This window comes from Palaemon carinicauda, chromosome 6 (genome assembly GCF_036898095.1).
Source record: "Palaemon carinicauda isolate YSFRI2023 chromosome 6, ASM3689809v2, whole genome shotgun sequence".
Taxonomy (NCBI): Eukaryota; Metazoa; Arthropoda; class Malacostraca; order Decapoda; family Palaemonidae; genus Palaemon; species Palaemon carinicauda.
The window spans coordinates 87599727-87616567 of record NC_090730.1 but is presented as its reverse complement, the minus strand read 5'-3'; the positions used below and the strand labels follow the sequence as shown (position 1 = coordinate 87616567).

The window sequence follows — 16841 nt, the reverse complement described above, 5'->3', positions numbered from 1 at the left end:
TCCTTTATGGGGCGATGTATTAGCAAACACCAGGGGCAATATTATATCATCACTTGTGGAAAATGAGGATGTCAGACTCCTTAATACAGGAGAGCCCACGCTCTTTCATGTTCAGACAGGTACTCTGTCATACATTGACCTTTCAATTGCAAGCTCTAACTGCATTCTTGATTTTGATTGGAAGACATTGGATGATGGGCATACAAGTGATCATGCATCAATTATTATAAACACAAGCAATGGTCCACCTTTACAAAGTAAAGATCACCACGATGGAATCTTGACAAGGCGGTCTGTGATAGATTTCTCAAGCTAAGTGAAATTGAGGGAAGTGCAGAGCATTTGAAACTGTTGATGATGTCATAGACTTACTGAATGGAACTCTTCATACAGCAGGAGTCAATTCAATTCCCAAAACAACAGGGTTATTCAAATGACAACCAGTTCTCTGGTAGTCTTCAGAACTAACTGCCCTGCACAGGGCCACAAGAAGACCCTTAACCCTATTGCGCAGATGCCGTAGTGAAAATAATATGATTATATACAAGATATGTAGAGCACAGTTCCATCATACAATGAAAGAAGCTAGGCGCTAGTCTTGGATGTCTTGTTTCCTCAATTAACTGTAGAACACCACCATCTTCTGTGTAGAGGAAAGTAAAAAAGATAGCAGGCAAATTCACCCCCAACCCACCACCAGTGTTGAAGGTGAATGGTCAGTATGTGACTGGAGCAACTGAGGTTAGCAATGCATTGGCTGATCATTTCTCCAATGTATCAAGTAAGTGCAAAGTAGCTTCTGGTTACCAGTATAGAAGCAATGAAGAATGGAAAATGCTAAGTTTTGCAACAAGGGGAGGAATCCTATGATAATCCTTTTACCGAAAGGGAATTTTATTCTGCACTTGCTTATTGCAACGATACAGCCCCTTGTCCTGATGGAATTCAACAGGCAATGATTAAACATGTACCTGTTAATACAAAGTTATTTATTTTAAGCGTTATTAACAAAATATGGCATGATCATAGTTATTCAGGTGTTTGGGAACTAGCCATTATTTTAGCATTTTTAAAACCCGGTAAGGATAAGTTTTTAGCAGCAAACTACCAACCAATTGCATTGACATGTTGTTTATGTAAGATCATGGAGAAGATGGTCAATGCAAGACTGGTGTGGTACTTGGAGAAGAAAGGTATATTTTATCACCTATCCAGTGTGAATTTAGGAAAATGCATTCAACGACTGATGTCTTGATGCGACTTGAGTCCTCTATTGTGAAGCCTTTGCTTCAAAACAGCACCATGTAACAGTCTTTTTTTTTTTTTTTACCTTGAAAAGGCCTATGATACTGCATGGAGATATGGTTTACTTAAAACCATTCATAATCTAGGACTGAGAAAAGAGCTACCATTGTTCATTGAAGCATTAGTTTCACATAGATTTTTTCAAGTTAGAGTAAGTGAAACTTTGTGAGAGAGGAAATGTCAGGAAGAGGGAGTTCTTCAGAGTAGTGTGCTGAGTGTAAGCCTATTTGCACTAGCCATAAATGGGATATCCTCCGTCATTCCTAAAGATATTCTCGTAACACTATTTGTAGATGATCTCTCTATATCATTTGCTGGAGGTAGAATGGCAATGGTTGAGAGAAAATTACAACTCTCAATCGACAAAATAGTTCAATGGGCTGATATGAATGTATTTAAATTTTTGACAAGTAAAACTCTTGTTGTGCATGTCTGTCGTATTCGTGGAGTACATCTAGACCCGTATATATACATCAAAGGTCAACGTATCCCATGTGTAAGTGAAGCTAGATTTCTAGGGTTGATCTTTGATTGTAGGCTTACATGGGTTCCTCACTTGAAATCCATAAAAGTAAATTGTCTTGGGGCTGTGAATCTTTTAAAAGTTTTGTCCCATACATCATGGGGGCAGACCGTAAAACTTTTAAAATTATACAAGGCCTTAATTTAATCAAAAGTTATTGATGGGTGTGAAATATACTCCTCCGCCACCCCAAGCCGATTAAAAGTTTTAGATTCTATACACCATGCCGGTATCAGTTTGTCCACCGGAGCTTAAAGAACTTTGGCTATCCCAAGCCTCCTTGTTGGCGCTGGAGAATTGCCTTTAGACCTTTACTAGAAGTCTTTTATTATACGGTATTGGTTTAGGTTGCAAAGACTTCCTAATTCTTTAGTCTGTCAGATTGCAAACCATGTAAGTCATTCTAGATATTTTGAGTTGCACCCAAAATCTCTTCAACCTTATGGTTTCCGTGTAAAAACATTAGTGCACAGTTTAGATATAGGTAGAAATAATGTGCTTATATGTAGGATATCATCAAGCCCTCCATGGAAATTACCAGATATATCTTTCTGTAAGTATTTTTTTTTGGTGTGAAAAAGAACATGACTGACTACGAAGCCAGGTTGCTCTTTATTGAACATGTTGAAGAACACAGGGAATCGACTTTTGTATATATACTGATGGCTCCAAATCTGATGCTAGTGTTGGATTTGGAGTATATAGAAGTGCTTTTAATTGTAGAGGTGCACTTCCTCTAGCAGCCTCTATATTTACTGTCGAACTATATGGCATACTAACTGCTATTGAGAAAATAGTGTTACAAGCCGAGGGCAATTTTACTATTTTCAGTGATGCAAGAAGTGTCCTACAAGCTTTAACAGTTTTTAATTCCAATAATTTTTTAGTTTTAAAGATTTTAGAGTGGCTATTAATTATTGGTGTGAAAGGTATAACAGTTCGATTTTGCTGGGTTCCGGCAGATGTAGGTATGTCTGGAAATGAGAAAGCAGATTCACTGGCAAAGAATGCTGCTGCTGAGTTGCTACCAAGAAGGTATCACATTCCCAGTAATGATATTTTACCTACAATTAAGAATTTTATTTATAATAATTGACATCATTGGGATATTATACTTGAAAATAAGATGAGAGAAGTAAGTGTTGTTATACCCCCTTGGAGGTATAATGGGATGCCCCAAAAGTGGGAGACTACTCTTTGTCGTCTCCGCATTGGTCACACTCGGATGATGCATAAGTTTTTGCTGGCTGGCTAACACTAACCATATTGCGACAACTGTTTGTTACCATTGACAGTGAGATATATGTTGACCAAATGACCCACATTTAGTAGTGAAAGAAATAGATATGTGTTTGAAGCTCAAGGTGAGGATGGCAGGTTCATCCTTACTTAGATTCTTGGACATAATGTGTCCTACCATGCTAGTGGTATTTTTAGCTTTATTTCAGAATCAGGTCATCTGAAAGATATTTGACTTTTAAAATGACATCTATGCTTCTATGGTTTTAATTGAATATTTTTTTTTATTTACAATAGACGATATCGGCATCAATGACCTTCGATGTCAGGATGTTAAAAAACTTCAAATCAATCAATCCACTTCATCCCCGAGTTTTTTTTTTGCTAAGTCTCAGAATCCGGGAGTGCCGGATCCCCGTTTCGACTACTTCCAGATTTCGAGTCTCCGCTCTGTAACAGACTACCCTGATCATCTGTTACTCTGTCCAGTGAGAAGTTTGAGGCATTACCTCGAAATAACAGCAGCAGCCCGTCCCCATGTGCCTTCACTTTTATTCAGCACAGGGAGGAATAAGAAGAGGGTCACCAAGAACACCATCTCTGCTTTGATGAGACATTGCCCTGAATCCAGACCCTCCTTCTTAACGTCGCCCTAGATCCCACGGTGTCAGGGGCATAGCTACGTCCCCGGCCTTCAAAAGATACTTCTTTATTACTCAGTTTCTATAGACTAGGGTGTGGAAACGTCAAAATACGTTCACAGCCCGCTACCTGCAAGACATGGCCCACAGGAGGCTCGATACTTTCTCTATTGGCCCTGTGGTGGCATTACAACAGCTGGTATAATATCTCAAGTTCCTTATTGGGCAGGTAGCAGAAGGTTGAGGGGACTGTTACCTGGTTTTAGTCTGCATGAATGAAAAGGTATGAGTAGCTCTTATTCTTTTCTTCGTCCTCCCCTCTTTTGGAGAAAGCAGCAGCATGGGTTCTCTGCACAAGGTGACGTCAAACCACTGCAGGTAAACAATGCTTCCTTGTGTACCTAGCATTATGTCATTACTGTTGCGTCCCAATACCCTGGCGAAATGGCATTGGAAAGTCTTTGTTACAATAGTTTTTCCTACAAAGACTGTGAATAACTTTTATCTAAACAGTCACACTGTTTATCTCAACACACAGCTTGAAGCAAGGTTTTAGCGAGGTGTAGGGACTGCTTATTTTTGGTACCAGTCTATTCAAAATAAGGAGCCCCGGGTAGCCAAAAAGTCAGTTTGGCAGGGACATTCACCCCCTAATAAATAGTGTAGGTTTGTATTCCAGTTACGAAACAAATGACAAATTTAGAGATAATTTGTATATTTCCTAACAATACAAACCTTTACTGTATCTATTTATATCAACTTACCCGCCAACCCTATCCCCCTTGAAGTCCTACCTCCAAGTAAAGTGAGCTGGATCACAGGTGTGTGATGGGAGGGGTAGCGATCTACCCCCCTCCCTCCCCCGCTAAATAGTGAGATGTGTAGTTAACCCTTGCTAAATTGTAATGGCTCATCATTTCAACTTTGCCAAAAGTGATATCCCTAATGAATAGCTAAAGGTTTGTATCATTAGGAAAAATACAAATTATCTCCGAATTTGTCTTATTTAGTATAGTGTATCAGGCTAAGGATTGTCGTTTACAAAATGTGGCCGTAATTAATAATCATTAATTTAGAAATGTATCTCTAGTACTGTATAGTATTTGAAAATGTTGAAGTTTTGTGATATTGAAACTGACAAAATGTTAACTTCCAGGTGGTATGCAAGACTTCAATTATGTCTATGGTTCTTGTTCAGAGGTGACATTTGAGTTGTCGTGTTGTAAATATCCAAGAGCATCTCGTTTAGTTGAAGAATGGATCAACAACCGTGAATCTATGATAGCATTCATGGAACAAACACATATTGGCGTTAAAGGTAAGTTAGTACATGAAAGTGGTTTTCCAGAACCAGCAGATGATGTTTTTCTGTATTTTTCACTATTTTCTCTTTTTGAAATGGTAATATTAATTTTTTTCACTTTACACAGGTGTTTTTATTCATACAATAGCAGAATTTACATTAAGGTCTTGAGATTTCCTTCCCTTGTGTGTCCTGCATGTTAAGTCTCATGTATAACAGTTGGACCTCATTATCCAGGGGTTGAATTTTGCTTATTCAGACATTCACAATACAGAAAACCTTATAACATAATCAATAAAAATCAAATATTCACAGTCTCGTGGGGTGACGTCTTAAAACAGACAGCGCAAAGCAGAACAGCCCAACTTCATAGCTAACACATGTAAACTATTCAGTGATTTATCCTTTGTATAATAATTCTACTAAAGTAATAAAATGATTAACCCCTTCACTACAAGGCAGCAGATCTGCCCTCAGTAGCTGTATACAAGATTTTTTCACCATCTGATATACACGCACACTTTACTCTATGATAACCTACATATCCATGTTTGTTTTATTTTCTATGGAGGAAAAATGTTGAATAATGTCAGTGCTTATGCACCACAAGTTGGTTGCATGCAAGAAGAGAAGAATAACTTTTGGAATGAAATGGATGTAGTAATGCAGGAGGTGGAAGAGAGTGAGAGAGTTTTAGTCGGATATTTGAGTGGCCATGTGGGAAGCAAAAATTATGTGGTTGGACATGTGCATGGGGTTTATGGAATTAGGGAGAGAAATACAGAAGGAGAAAACATAGTGGACTTTGCTACGTCATTTGACATGGCAATAGTAAACATTCTTAAGAAGAAAAGGGAGCTCCTGATAACATATAAGAGTGGTGGCAAAAACTCCTAAATTGACTACTTTATTTTTAAAAGGCTACAACTGGTGGAAGTTTAAAAAACTGTAAAGTTATGCCAGGCAACCAGGTCACCCACCAACACAGACTATTATGTAGAGACCTGAAACTCAAAAGGGAAAGTAAAACCAAAGCTAAAGGTGTTAGGAAAATGAAATGGTACAAATTAAAGAGAGACGGCAATAAGCAGAGAGAGTTTAAGAGGAAGGGGAAATTGACTTAGAAATTGAAGATGTTCAGGAATGGTGAGCACATAATGCAGCAGTAATGAGAAGGCATGGGAAAGAAGTACTTGGCAAGACATCTAATATTGTGTGGGAGGGAAAAGAGAGCTGGTTTTGGGATGAAGACATTGAGAAAGCAGTGAAAGCTAAGGAGGCAAAGAAATGAGAAGAATCACAGCTATGGGAGGAGAGACATAGATTTATAGAATAACTCAAAGAGATGAAGAAGGTAATAGCCCAAGCTAAGGCTACGTCATATGGTGAGGTGTATAATAAGCTAGGTGCAAAGGAAGGAATGAAAAAAATAATCAAATTATCAAAAGCGAGAAATAAAAGTACAAAAGATATTACTCACATTAAGCAAATAAAGACCGAGATAGGGTGGCACTTAGAAAAGAAGAAATCTTAAAGCAATGAAGAGAGTACTTTGAACAGGTCCTAAATGAGGAAAATGAAAGACTAGTTAGAGAAGACAGACAACCAATCATGGGCAAGGTAATGGGGTTTTCTAGGCAAGAGATAGAAAATGCACTGAAAAAGATGAAGGATGGAAAGGCAACAGGACCAGACTTGATACCTATGGAAGCATGGAAAGCATTAGGAGATGAAGGGTTGGATATCCCATACGATTTAATGATAAAGATTTTCAAACAAGAAAAGACACCTTCCAATTTTTAAAGACAAAGGGGATGTTCAAGAGTGTGGTAACTACAGAGGGATCAAACTGATGTACCACACCATGGAGATATAGAAAAGGATGATGGATGGCAGAAGAAAAGAGGTAGAAATAGGAAAAGAGCAAATGGGATTTATGAAAGGAAGTGTAACCACAGATGGCATATTTTGTCTGAGGCAAGTGGTGTAAAAGTTCAGGGAAAAGCAAAGTGATTTACATTTGGTATTCGTACTCCCTAAAAAGGCTTATACTGAGTCTCGAGAGAAGTGTGGAGGTGTCTGAGGAAAAACATAGTCCCAGAAAAGTATGAGTGGCTGATCAGAGAGATGTATCAGGAGGTGTATACCAGACTGAGGAGCACTGATGGAGTAACAGGAGGATTTGAGGTGAGAGTAGGATTGCACAAGGGATCAGTACTTATTGAAGTAACAGAAGGATTTGAGGTGATAGTAGGATTGCACAAGGGATCAGTACTTATTGAAGTAACAGAAGGATTTGAGGTGAGAGTAGGATTGCACAAGGGATCAGCACTTATTGCATTCATTTTCACTATAGTGATAGATGTTATGACTGAAAAAGTTTGGCAGTGCCATTGAGCATATTGTATGCAGAAGATATCGTTTTGTGTGCTGAGAGAAGGAAAGTCCTGGAAATTAAGCTAGTAAATGGAGAAGAGCACTGGAGGACAGAGGAATGAGAATAAGCAAATCCAAGACAGAATACATGTTTATTCTCAAGCAGAATATTATCTCCCCTCCAATTTTTTGTGTCAGAAGCCTTCTGAAGCTTCAGTCATAGAGTACAGTGGACATATTTTTTTTTTAACATGTTATCACACAGTGTTATTAATGTTCAATATGAGCTTGATGCTGTTTATCCTCCTCATGGATTTTGTAATGTGCAGAACAGGTGGGGATGGTGGAGAAGGATTGGACTGGTTTGGTAACAGGAAACTAAGTGACCTAGAGTATGCTGATGATGCTGTCCTTATGAGCAGAGCACCACAGGATTTGCAATGCTTGCTTACCAGAGTGTATGAAATATCACAAGAGATTAGGCTTAACATAATTAGAAGAAAGACAGAGATAATGAGAACGCAATATTCAGTGGAAGATAAAATATCATTGGAAGGAAAAGGAGTAATGAGGTAGAATCATTCAAGTATTTAGGGACAATGATCTCTAATAGAGGGTCTTTAGAATTGGAGTTTAATGAAAGATTGAAAAAAGAAAAGCCGACAATGCAATGGCTAGGTTAAGCAAAATTTGGAAATCAAATTGCATGAAATTACATATCAAAATCAGGTTTTATATTAGTGTAGTGAGATGTGTGCTACAGTATGGACTTAAGTCATGGTATGACAATGAAACATTATCCAACAGATTTTGTATTTTTAAGAGCAAAGCCCTCAGAAGAATATTGGGAGTTAAATTACAGGACAGGATCAGAAATGAAACTAAGAGAGATTACTTGAGTGCCATATGTCGATTAGATCATGGTGAATGGTAGATGGAGATGGTTTGGGCATGCTCCTTGCACTCCCCAAAAGAAATTAGTACACCAAGCTTTTAACTGGGCTCCACAAGGCAGTAAAAGAGTTGGAGGACCCAGGCCTACAAGAAGTGTGAACTAAGAGATGATGAATGGAGAAGTATTGATTTAAAAGTTCAAAATATGGATGACTGGCGAAATGTAATCGAGGCCCTTTACGTCAATAGGGGTAGGAGGAGATGAAGATGATGAGCTTAAACCTGTTCTTATTGGGGATCCCCTGGCCATGGCTGCTGCTCTCCCAGAGCCAGATCCTTTGGATGCATCTGTCCCTTATTATTCTCTAATGTCTAGATCTCCTTCCCCCCTACTAGTGCGTTGAGTGGAGATTTAACCCTTTCACTGCGGAGAACGACTTTAGTTTATTCAGATTCATAACCTTTTGCTGCGGAGAACGACTTATTCCACACTGCATAAGAAATTTTAAGCTTAGCGCCTTTTGTTGATGATTTATCTGGCTTCTACATGCTGCCCTCTCTGACCGATTTTATGAACTACCCACTCTCTGAAGCTCTCGTCATTCTTCTCCCCTTCACTTGATGATTTTGATAATTTTTTTGTTATTTTTATGTTGTATCAACATGAAATTATGATATGCATGTTTTTTTCAATATAAGTCAACATTATTCATAGGGTTATCGTTATATCATGCTTTCCAAAGTTCATTTACCATAAGTAAAAGTTTGTTTACATTAGAGCTGAACAGTTGCCATGACAACTACACAAATAAAATTATATTTCATAGTATTGGATGTTCAAAATATGACAGATAATAGTGTTTTCAGATATCAATATAGAAATTTACTCAATTAAATGAGTAATAGTCAAATAAAAAACACATTCACGGGAAAAGAAGTTTCGTGTCCTAAATCCGAAGCTTTGTTTACATTCGTCGCTGGCGTTCAGTCTGTTAGTTGCTTATCGGTCCCTTCATTTTTTAACAGCATAATTTAGTGATACAAGTTGTTAATAAAGATATAATTTTTTAATAAATGCTTGTTTCACTGTATCATAAATTTCATATATAGTTGTAAAGTGGTTCTAACATGCCCCAGTTACTATACCGACACTCTTTTAGTGAGCAAGCTGGGTTTATTCCTGGCATTCCATGTAACTTTTTCTCTGGTATTTTTAGCAGTATTTATACCCTAGAGAGGGTGCTTTAAGGAGCATTTCACTGGGCGACACAGGTCCCTCGCCCAGAAATAGATTTGTTCCGTAACCGAAATACAAACCACGCTATTTACAGAGGGTTTACCTTTTAGCGCAGCTGAAATGACGAGCCAATAGTTTTAACAAGGGTTAATTACCCCTGCGCTAGTTAGCGGGGGGTGGGGAAGGGTAGCTTGCTACCCCTCCCCCCGCCACACACCGGTGACTTGCTTCACTTCACTTTTGGCTCGGCGGTGATCAGACGTGTCTGCTCATCGCCCTCGTGACAGCCTTTAATTTTCTGCTTTTTCTTTTCAGCGTGTGTGTTGGTTGGAAGTTGACCTTCAGTTATTTCTTCTATATTATTTACGATGCGTACATGCTCTGGAGTTGCCGGTCGTCCTTGTGGGACTTTCATGTCGGACGTGAATACGGATCCGCACACCCTCTGCCCTCAATGTCGGGGCCGACGGTGTGACCAGGAGAACATGTGCAGGGAGTGGTCTGCCTCCCAGTGGGAGAGGTTTGGCCGTCGGCGTAAGAACAAGTCCAAGAGAGACCGTTCTCCTCCGGGGTTAGCCTTGAAGGAGGAAGGTTCTCGGGACTCTTCTTCCGCCGCCCAAACCTCCTCCGAAGCTCCCCCTCGTCCGCCTCCTAAGGAGAGTCGGCCGAGTGGGAGCGCAGGCCCTTGTTCTGTTTCCCGACCTTCGGTGGGGGGAGAGGGCGTCGCCTCCCATAGCGAGGCGGTTCCCCCTCCTCCTCCGGGGGAGGTTATTGATAATGCCTTATCCAGTGATGACCTTTTACAGATTTGGTCATCCCTGGGGCTTAAGGGCTTGCCCTCCAGGGTCTCTCTTATTGACCTTGTCTCGTTGGGGGCCGCTGTTAAGCAGTCGCCGGCGGTAGCAGAGGTAGACCCTCTGTCTATTGTCGACGTCGTGGTGACAGAGGCCTCCGACGTGGCTGGGCAATCTGCCGCAGGTGCTGTTGCGGGTGATGGTGCTAAAGGCTCTCCTCCTCCTTCCGTACATCCTTCGAAGGGGGAAGTGAGTCCTTCGGTCTCGGCTGCTGCTCAGCTTCCTTCTGAGGGAAGTGCTTTGACGGAGACTCCCCTTCGGAGGACCGATGGTCCCGACGATCTTCCCCGAGGCCGCCTCCGCCGTAAGGCTCACCGTCCGCTACGCCACAAGGGCCTCCCTTCCCCTTACAGGGGGACTAAGAGGCGCCTTTTTGGGTCTTCATCCTCCGGTGGGGACTCTCCTCGTCAGCCTCAACCTACAGCTCCGCCTTCCTTGAACCTCTCTGCAGACCGCTCACCATCTCCTGCCAGATCTTCGCCTTCTGGAGAACTCGTCACCCGACGGGCAACGGTCCCTTCGGGGCTAAGGGATCCTTCCCTTACGCGAGCAGTGCTAGCGCACAAGCGCTCTCCTGCTCGCCAGCGCTCTCCTGACCTTCAGCGCTCTCCTGCTCGCCAAGACTCTCCTGCTCGCCGACGCTCACCTGCTCGTCGGCTCTCTCCTGATGTTCGTCCCCCTCGCCAGCGCTCTCCTGCTCGTCAGCTCTCTTCCGAGCGTCAGCACTCACTTGAGGACCATCGCCCTGCGGTCTCTGACCACCCTTTAGTTCCTGCTGAGCTCCCTGCTCACCATCTGCCTGGTCCTGTGGCTACACAACATCGTGCTGCGCGTGTGTCAAAAACACATGTTCGCCAACGCGCCAGCGATCTCCCAGTTCCTGCTCGTGAACGCGCCGCGCCACCTGTCCTTTCACATGACACGCGTCGACCTTCTGCTCGCCAGCGATCTCCAGCTCGCCAGCGATCACCTACGCGCCAGCGATTACCTCCTCGCCAGCGTTCACCTGCTCGCCAGCGCGCACAGGCAATCTTAGTATCGCCTATTATACAGCAACAGCTAGCGCGGCAACGTTCTCCAACGCTCCTGAAGGAACATGGATCGCCAGCTTCTAGCTCGCCATCGCGCGATCGCCCGCCTGCGCATGCTGCTCGCCATCGCTCGCCCCTGCACGATCGCCCTCCTGCGCATGCTGCTCGCCATCGCTCGCCCCTGCACGATCGCCCTCCTGCGGATGCTGATCACCATCGCACCCCATCACGCGATCGCCCACCTGCGTATGCTGCTCGCCATCGCTCGCCATCACGCGATCGCCCTCCTGCGCATGCTGCTCGCCATCGCTCGCCCCTTCACGATCGCCCTCCTGCGGATGCTGATCACCATCGCACCCCATCACGCGATCATTCACCTGCGCATGCTGCTCGCCATCGCTTGCCATTACGCGGTCATTCACCTGCGCATGCTGCTCACCATCGCACGCCAGTGCGTCGACATGCCACATCGCGCCATCGCCAACTTGAGCGACTGCACTCACCAGCTCGTCATCGATCGCCTGTGGATCTACATCGCCAGCGATCTTCCTCACCTACGCGGCAGCGCGTTCCCTCGCCGTCGCGCCAACGCTTGCTTTCGTCGCCTCGGACACGCGTTCATTTACCTGCCCACCCTCGCGACCACTCGCCTGCGCGACCGCTCGCCTGCGCGACCGCTTGCCTGCGCGCCCGCGCGATCATCCACCTGCGCTTCCGCGCGATCGCTCGCCCGCGCTCCCGCGCGACCATTCGCCTTCGCGTAACCATTCGCCCTCGCGCGACCATCGTTCGCGGCGAATTCTGCAGCCGGTGGTAGCAGCAGGAACGCGTGCTCCTAGACGGCACTCGGGATCACCTCCATCCAAACAAAGGTTGGTAGTGCAGGATGAAGAGAGGTCAGTACAGCATTCTTCCCCACCTTCTTTTCAGGCAAGTACCGTCGTGTCCACTCCAAAGGATCGCCCGATCCCTTTCCCTTTAGCGAGGATTTCGGACTCTGTGTCCTTGGAGCAGCAGACTTGGTTTGGTCCTCTGGCACGGGTATTAGTGAGGGTTATGAAACTAGCACTCGCCGGCCAGGGTAACAAACCAACGGCTGTCTCTCCTACACTGAAGAGAAAGAGAGGAGTGGACTTCGTGGTGACTTCCCCCAGGGCGAAGTTGGTTCCCAAGAGGTCGGTCGCGAAGGTCCCTTCTCCTGCACGAGTGCTCTCTCCTTCTCCCGTGGACGAGGCCTTTCCGTCCTCAGGTGAGTCCAGTTGGGGCGTTAGTCTTCCCCTCGGCACCAGGGGGGGGAGACTTCGCTTCAGGCAGGAGAATCGTCTCGTGAGGAAGGGGCCCCTTGAACCTCGTTGTTGGGTTTCTGTATCCCTCCCAGGAGGGAATCCAAGGATTCCAAGACCGCCCCTAAATCCTCTGCAAGGATTCGTCAGGAACCCACGACTACCCAGGGGAATGTCCACGTATCCCCCCAGGAAGAGGTTCCTGGGGCAGGAGACTTAGCTGCCAGCCCGCAGGGAGGAGAACAGCAAGAATCCGAACATGCCTTCTGGCAGGTCCTAAGCCTGATAAGGCAACTTAACGGGCTTACGGATCCAGTCATCGCCCCCCGTGAAGGCAAAGACATGATTCTGGATGAAGTGTTTGACGTTCGGAAGGCCCCTAAGACCAGTGCAGCTCTGCCCTGGTCTCGGGGGCTGAAGAGTGCCAGGGCTAGGGCCAATGCTCAGCTCGCACTTCTTGCCGCCTCCAGTCGTTCCACTGCCGGGAACAAGCTAATCCCTCCTCCTCGCCTCCAGCAGAGGAGGTATTTCGAGATCCTGGGTGAGGGCAACCTCGCTCTTCCTCTCCATCACTCTGTGAAGGAGCTGGCGAAGGGAGTTCCCCTTGAGAAACTCTCTGCCCGGCAGGTGTCGTTCTCGGCGGCAGAGATCCTTAACCACGAGAAGGTCGCTAAGTGCGCCATGCAGGCCACTTCGTGGCTGGACTTCTGGCTAGGATCTCTGGGCATCCTATTGCGATCGGAGGACTTGTCCAAGGAGACCAATAGGAAGGCCCTAGAGACCTTCTTGCTCTCGGGCACCCGCTCCATCGATTTTTTGGCGCACCAGGTTACCACCCTGTGGGCCAACTCGGTGTTGAAGCGTCGCGATGCTGTGTCCGAGAGATTCCATCCGAAGGTCCCCGCCGTAGATGTGTGTAGGCTCCGACATGCTTCCCTTTGCCTCAAGACATGGAGCGAACGGCTGAGAGGTGGAGGAAATCCAGCACGGACTCCCTCCTCCATAGGGCCCTTACAACTCGGCCCTATAAGCCTCCAGCCCCGCCACAACAGCAGCAACAGCCTCGTAAGGCTCCCAAACAGGCACCGGCAGCTAAGAAAGTGGTGTCTAAGCCCCAGCCCTTTCCAGCCAAGGTCAAGAGGGGCGGTAAGTCCTCCAGGGGAGGCAAGACTCCTAGGGGTGGCGGCCGCGGCCGCAAGCCCTAGGGGTGGCAGTCCCCCTGCATGTCCACCTGTGGGGGGATGCCTTCAGCGTTGCGTCCGCAGGTGGCAGCAACACGGGGCCGATGCTTGGACGGTCTCTGTGATCGGCCAAGGTTATCGCGTCCCGTTCACAACATCTCAACCTCCCCTGACAGCGAATCCAGTGTCGTTGAGCTCCTATGCCACGGGATCAGCAAAGGGGCTGTCCCTTCAGGCCGAAGTCGAGACCATGCTCGAGAAGGGTGCTCTCCAGGAGGTCGTGGACGGCTCCCCAGGCTTCTTCAGTCGACTCTTTCTTGTAGAGAAGGCTACTGGAGGCTGGAGACCCGTCATCGATCTCTCAGCTCTGAACAGGTTTGTCAAACAAACCCGGTTCAGCATGGAGACAGCAGACACGGTCAGACTTGCGGTGAGACCACAAGACTTCATGTGTACACTGGATCTAAAGGACGCGTACTTCCAGATCCCAATCCATCCGTCTTCCAGGAAGTACCTGAGATTCTGCCTAGACAACAAGATCTGCCAGTTCAAGGTGCTGTGTTTCGGTCTCTCCACGGCTCCTCAGGTGTTCACCAGAGTGTTCACCCTGATTTCATCTTGGGCGCACAGGAACGGCATTCGTCTCCTTCGTTACCTGGACGATTGGCTGATCCTAGCAGACTCGGAGTCGACCCTTCTTCGGCACCGAGACAGGCTTCTGGATCTTTGCCATGATCTGGGGATCGTGGTAAACCTCGAGAAGTCCTCTCTGCAGCTGTCCCAACGACTGGTTTATCTAGGCATGCTAATAGACACCAATCTCCACAAAGCCTTTCCATCAGACGACCGGATAGCAAGGCTGAGGAGGGTTGCGGAACCCTTCCTCAGGCGAAAAGAACTCCCCGCCCAATCGTGGATGCGTCTCTTAGGCCACCTATCCTCCCTGGCCCGTCTGGTTCCAAACAGCCGCTTCAGGATGAGATCCCTTCAATGGCGGCTCAAGTCCCGGTGGAATCAAGGATCCGATTCCCCGGACATTCTGATCCCAATGGGGTCTCTGGAACAGACGGACTTGCGGTGGTGGCTGGCCGACGAGAACCTGCGGAAGGGGGTGAGTCTTCTCGTCCTCCCCCCGGAATTAACTCTGTTTTCGGACATGTCAAAAGAAGGGTGGGGGGCGCACGTTCTGAACCAGAGGGCCTCAGGCCTTTGGTCAGAATCAGAAAAGTGCCTACACATCAACCTGCTAGAATTGAAGGCCGTCTTTCTGGACCCCAAGGCACTCTGGCAAGAGGCTTTCCAACAACGGTGGGACAACATCGACGTGTACGCCTTCCCACCGCTCTGTCTGATGAGAAGGGTGCTCAACAGGACCAGACTATCGATCAACTGTTCCATGACTCTGGTAGCTCCGCTATGGCATCACGCGGAATGGTTTCCGGACCTTCTGCAACTCCTGACGGATCTCCCAAGGGAGCTTCCTCCACGACACGAGCTTCTCAGACAACCCCACTCCGGCGTCCCTCACAGGGCCGTAGCCTCGCTTCGGCTTCACGCCTGGAGACTATCCATCGTCTCCTCGCGGAGAGAGGCTTTTCGCAACAGGTTGCGGAGAGAATGTCTCGGCACCTGCGAAGGTCCTCTGAGGGAGTCTACCAAGCAAAGTGGAGAGTCTTTTGTGGTTGGTGTCGTGGAAGGGGTATCTCTCCACTCGATGCCACTATTCCAGCAATAGCGGACTTCTCGTGTATCTGCGAGAAGAAATGCGCCTTTCTGTCTCGGCAGAGAAAGGCTATAGCTCAGCCTTAAGCTTGGCCTTCAGGCTGAAGGGCGTGGATATTTCTTCATCGCTAGAACTCTCTTTACTCATACGTAGCTATGAGCTTACCTGCCCCCAGTCGGAAGTGAGACCCCCTCCTTGGAACGTGGTTCGAGTCCTCAGGTCTCTTAAGAGACCTCCCTTCGAGCCATTACGCCAGGCCTCCGATCGCCACCTGTCTTGGAAGACGGCTTTCCTACTCGCCTTGGCTTCGGCCAAGCGAGTTAGTGACCTTCATGGTCTCTCGTACGACATCGCCCATTCAAGGGGATGGGGGGAGGTAACGTTCAGGTTCGTCCCTGAGTTTGTGGCCAAGACTCAGAATCCTGGAGTGCCGGATCCTCGGTTCGACTCTTTCAGGATCGCGAGTCTCCGTTCTGTAACAAGCGACCCATACCAGCTGCTACTATGTCCAGTGAGGTGTCTGAGGCACTACTTGAAGAGAACGGCTGCAGTCCGTCCTCATGTGCGAGCTTTGTTTGTGAGCACAGGCAGGACAAAGAGGAGGGTCACCAGGAACACCATCTCAGCTTGGATTCGAAGGGTTATCCACCATGCCCTGAATCCTGACCCTCCTCCGTCACGTCGCCCTCGGGCCCACGATGTCAGGGGTATTGCTACATCCCTGGCCTTCAAGAGAAACTTCTCTGTGACGCAGGTACTTCAAGCTGGGGTCTGGAAGCGTCAAACGACCTTCACAGCCCACTACCTGCAAGACGTGACCCACAGGAGCCTCGATACGTTTTCTATCGGCCCTGTGGTGGCTGCACAACAGCTGGTCTAACCTCAGGCTCCTTTTTGGACAAGTAGCAGTAGGTTGAGGGCGTTGTTACCCGGTCTTAGTCTGCGTGAATGAAAGAGTATGTCTGACCCTTACTTCTTTCTTCATTCTCCCCTCTCTTGGGGAAGCAGCATCCTGGTCCTCGCATAGCTGACCTCGACCTCTGCAGGTAACCCATGCTTCTTTGTGCTCCTAGTATTAAGCTTAATACAGTGAACCCTCGTTTATCGCGGTAGATAGGTTCCAGACCCGGCCGCGATAGGTGAAAATCCGCGAAGTAGTGACACCATATTTACCTATTTATTTAACATGTATATTCAGACTTTTAAAACCTTCCCTTGTACGTAGTACTGTTAACAAACTACCCTTTAATG

At 46.5% G+C, this 16841-nt stretch overlaps 1 protein-coding gene across 1 annotated transcript in view; it reads left to right on the top strand.

Annotated features, from left to right (window-relative positions):
* LOC137643134 (carboxypeptidase D-like) overlaps positions 1–16841 on the top strand; it is a 194005-nt gene that overhangs the window by 100011 nt on the left and 77153 nt on the right. The window contains exon 5 of the mRNA XM_068375984.1: positions 4865–5026. Within this exon, the coding sequence (XP_068232085.1) occupies positions 4865–5026 (162 nt within the window). The remainder of the gene's footprint in view (positions 1–4864; positions 5027–16841) is intronic.